Raw genomic sequence first — 4,731 nt, 5'->3', positions numbered from 1 at the left:
CTAAAAAAAAAAAAAAAAAGGTTCTGTATAAATTGTATTCCCTCTGCCTGGAGTATTCTCTCCTAACTTCCCACTCCCACGTAACTGAGTCTTTTTCATCCTTTAAGGTGTTGCTTTCCTGACCATTCCATCTAAGTACATACCCCTCTTTATTATTCTCTGTCATTGTATCCTGTTTGTTTCCTCTATAAAACTTATCCTGGGCTGGGTGCAGTGGCTCATGCCAGTAATCCCAGCACTTTGGGAGGCCAAGGTGGACAGATCACCTGAGGTTGGGAGTTCAAGACCAGCCTGACCAACATGGAGAAACCCTGTCTCTACTAAAAATACAAAAATTAGCTGGGCGTGGTGACACATGCCTGTAGTCCCAGCTACTCGGGAGGCTGAAGCAGGAGAATTGCTTGAACCCAGGAGGCGGAGGTTGCAGTGAGCCAAGATCACACCATAGCCCTGGGCGACAGAGCAAAACTCCATCTAAAAAACAAACAACAAACAAAAAAAAAACAAAAAAAAGCGTATCCCACTTTTAAGTTATATCCTATTAGTTTGTCATCTGCCTGTAGCTCCTATAGGTAAGGAGCCATGTCTGTGTTATGTATCAATATATACCCAGTGCCCAGAGTGCCTACTCAATAAATATTTATTGAATATTGTTTAAAGGTATAATTTTGTTTTGAGACAATGTTCTAATTAATATGTAATTATTAGTAATGTTAAATGTATTACCTCCTAATTCTTTTGCTGAAAATAGCCTTTTTTTCTTTCAGTAATTGCCCTTCCTTTTTGGCTGCTGCTTTAGCCAGAGCCACATCGGATGAAGTCCTTCAGAGTGATCTTTCTGCACATTATATCCCAAAGGAAACGGATGGCACAGAAGGGACTGTGGGTGAGTACCTTTCTACATTATTTGTTTAAAAATATTAGAATCTTCTATGTGTAGTGGTCCACAGAAAATATCTGCAAAATACTAAATCTAATTACATTTACCTGCTGGTTGTTTATATAGTGGTAGCAGGAGAAAAAAAAAATGCAACTTTTTTCAAATAAATCAATAAAAGGAGGGGAGAAGAGAAAAATACAAGTGTATTTTGAAAAAGGTAGAGTAGTATTTAGAAGGTAACTGGAGCAACAGGAGATTGTCATAAGTAATACCTACATGAATGGAAAGATTAAAGTGAAGAATGTAAAGATATAACAAAAAAGATGAATGCGTGAGGGAGAATTTGAGCAAAACCTGAGAAATGTTTAGCTTACCTTTAAAAATCCAAGTTAGGCCAGGTGCAGTGGCTCATGCCTGTAATCCCAGCGTGAGAGGCCGAGGCGAGCAGATCCCCTGAGGTCAGGAGTTTGAGACCAGCCTGGCCAACGTGGTGAAACCCCATCTCTACTAAAAAGAATACAAAAATTAGCCAGCGTGGTGGTGCACACATGTGGTCCCAGCTATTCGAGAGGCTGAGGCAAGTGAATTGGTTGAACCTAGGAGGCAGAGGTTGCAGTGAGCTGTGATCGTGCCGCTGCACTCTAGCCTGGGAGAAAGAGAAAAAAAAAAAAAAACACCTTCACTTTGTATCAAGTTGAAAGATACAAAAATCCAAGAAATCAGTTGTAACACAACTTCTCACTAATTATATTAAATTTTATATCTACCAATAAACAGAACTCTTTATGATAGATATGCAAATGTGATTTAATTGCATAGATCATTGTACCTTTTTTTCCAGATAAATTATGAGGCTCTATTTCTTTTTTCTTTTCTTTTTTTTTTTTTGAGATGGAGTCTCGCTCTGTCGCCCAGGCTGGAGTGCAGTGGCCGGATCTCGGCTCACTGCAAGCTCCGCCTCCTGGGTTCATGCCATTCTCCTGCCTCAGCCTCCCGAGTAGCTGGGACTACAGGCGCCCGCCACCTCGCCCGGCTAGTTTTTTGTATTTTTTAGTAGAGATGGGGTTTCACCGTGTTAGCCAGGATGGTCTCGATCTCCTGACCTCGTGATCCACCCGTCTCGGCCTCCCAAAGTGCTGGGATTACAGGCTTGAGCCACCGCGCCCGGCCGAGGCTCTATTTCTTAATGAAGTCATGTTTATTAATGTCTTAGGCTTATACATGTTTGACAGGATCAAAGAAAATATTTTTATAAAAATTAGAGAATTACTACTCAAAATTGTTAAGAAAGTTTAATATTTCAGATTTGTTCTATTTAAAGCATTTGCCTTTAAACATGGTATATATGGAGCAAAGCATATATTAATGAATCTGAGTAGCTGGATTCCAGAGAATGTGAGGCAGATATAAAAGTAAACATGTCTGTTCTTCCTTTATCTCTGTAGATTGTGACAGAATATTGGCAAGGAAGGAATCACTCTTCTTGTTTTTACTGACAGTAACTGATTCACCTAGAACCAAATTGTTCCAGAGTCAAGTTGGATAGAATTTTTGCTATAAAGCATTGGTCTTTCCTCTGCTACTGATGCATAGAATAAAAGCCTTATGATGAAAAGATAGATTAAATTCTGCTTCACTCCAGCCAGGGTAACAGCTGATTCAGCTCCAGCTCAGAACAATGACATTAATGACTGATGAGTAATTTACAGCTGTGAGGGGGTGGACTGCTACTTCGGACAATTTTCACTTTTTCGCATCCCTTTTTTTACTTTATTTTTCCATTTCAAGCAGCAATTATTTATATACTGATGTCTTACACTACTCCCTGCAGAAGGAGAATACTTAACCTAGAAAGATTGGAGTGTTGTCCTACATGCCCACTTTGGAAGAATTTTTTGATCCCTGTAAGATAGAAAAAGTGAAATGAAGCATTTTCTTTTGGTGGACATAATTGGTTATTCTGATTTTTTATTTTTCCAAGAGATTACCTAGTACTGTCTCCATGCGACTGCTGTGATTCAGACTGATCTACTATTATTCTAAACTATTTGGAAATCCTGTATTTATTTAGCCCCAATCACTCAGGGTGAACTGCACCACAGAGAATCTCTATGGGGCATATTGTGTTTATCCAAACATCAGAGAAGGAAATGAGCATACTGAATAAGGCCTGCTGTCACTGGCTTAAAGTCCTCACTGAAGTGCCTTTTGTCTCTCCTCTTGGTTGTTTCCAAAAACAGACTTTAAAAAAAAAATCCTTAAAGTTCTTTTCATGTTTTCATTATCCCTGACAGAATGTTTGCTAAGTGACCTTGGATATCTCACTTTGTACACATTTAGTTTGGTAGATACTATACCTTTTGTCCAGACAACCTAAAACCAATTTGAGGGCCAGGTATGGTGGCTCATGCCTGTAATGCCAGTGATTTGGGAGGCCAAGGCAAGAGGATCACTTGAGACCAGGAGTTTGAGACCAGCCTGGGCAATATAGTGAGGCACTATTTCTACAAAAAATTTAAAAATTAGCTGGGCATGGTGGCATGCACCCGTAATCCCAGCCACTTGGGAGGCTGAGGTAGGAGAATCACTTGAGCCCAGGAGTTCAAGGTTACAGTGAGCTATGTACTACAGCCGGGTCAACAGAGCGAGACCCTGTCTCAAACAATGACAACAAGAACCCAAAAACCAATTTGAAATATCACAGTGTAAAAATTATTATTTTTATTTATTTATTTATTTATTTATTTATTTATTTATTTATTGAGAGAGAGAGAGGGTCTCCCTCTGTTACCCAGGCTGGAGGGCCGTGGTATGATCATGGCTCGCTGAAGCCTCTACCTTCCAGGCTCAAGTGATCCTCTCACCTCAGCCTCATGAGTAGCTGGGACTACAGGCATGCACACCACACTCAGCTAATGTTTGTATTTTTTGTAGAGACAGGGTCTCGCCATGTTGCCCAGGCTGGTCTTGAACTCCTGGGCTCAAGTGATCCTCCTGCCTTGGCCTCCTAAAGTGCTGGGTTTACAGTGGTGAGCCACTAAGCCCAGCCTACTATAAAAATTAAAAACAAGAAGGGAAAATGATCACTAATACAGAGGAAATTAAAGAATAATAAAAAGTTTTTGTAAATAAATTTGAAAACCTGGATGTTTTCTAGAAAAAAAAAAAAATTAACAAAGGTTACCTAAGAAGAAAGAGATTGAGAAAGTTATCAAGGAACAATCCCCACAAAAGGCCATGGAGTAGGTGACTCTACAAGTAAGGTGAACATTTTCAAATGATCAAAGGCGGATAATTCCAATGGTTTTTATTTTTTTATTATATAGTTATTTATTATTTTTTGAGACAGAGTCTTGCTCTTCCTTCAAGAATCTTCCTCCCAAAGTGCTGGGATTACAGGCATGAACCACTGTGCCCAGTCCCAATCCTTTTTAAAATGAATGCTCCAATTGCACAGGAAAAGAAGGAAAATTTGCATAATATAACACTGATACCAGAACCCACCCAAGACTAAAAAAGGAAATGAGAGACCAGTCTTAGTTGTCAACATAAAAAAATCTTAAGTAGGCTGGGTGTGGTGGCTATGCCTGTAATCCCAGCACTTTGGGAGGGCAAGGCAGGTGGATCACCTGAGGTCAGGAGTTCGAGAACAGACTGCCCAACATAGTGAAACCCCTTCTCTACTAAAAATACAAAAATTAGACAGGAGTGGTGGCGTGCACCTGCAGTCCCAGCTACTTGGGAGGCCGAAGCAGGAGAATTGCTTGAACCTAGAAGGTGGAGGTTGCAGTGAGCCGAGATTGTGCCATTGTACTCCAGCCTGGGCAACGAGAGTGAGACTCCATCTCAAA

General features: G+C 40.3%; 1 protein-coding gene across 1 annotated transcript in view; it reads left to right on the top strand.

The window, feature by feature from the left end:
* PPM1E (protein phosphatase, Mg2+/Mn2+ dependent, 1E) overlaps positions 1-4,731 on the top strand; it is a 193,505-nt gene that overhangs the window by 163,508 nt on the left and 25,266 nt on the right. Inside the window, exon 2 of the mRNA XM_011979258.1 lies at positions 768-886. Coding sequence (XP_011834648.1) covers positions 768-886 — 119 coding nt within the window. The remainder of the gene's footprint in view (positions 1-767; positions 887-4,731) is intronic.

Source organism: Mandrillus leucophaeus, unplaced genomic scaffold, assembly GCF_000951045.1.
Source record: "Mandrillus leucophaeus isolate KB7577 unplaced genomic scaffold, Mleu.le_1.0 Scaffold20, whole genome shotgun sequence".
NCBI classification, from domain to species: Eukaryota; Metazoa; Chordata; class Mammalia; order Primates; family Cercopithecidae; genus Mandrillus; species Mandrillus leucophaeus.
This window is presented reverse-complemented; position numbering and strand designations above follow the sequence as displayed.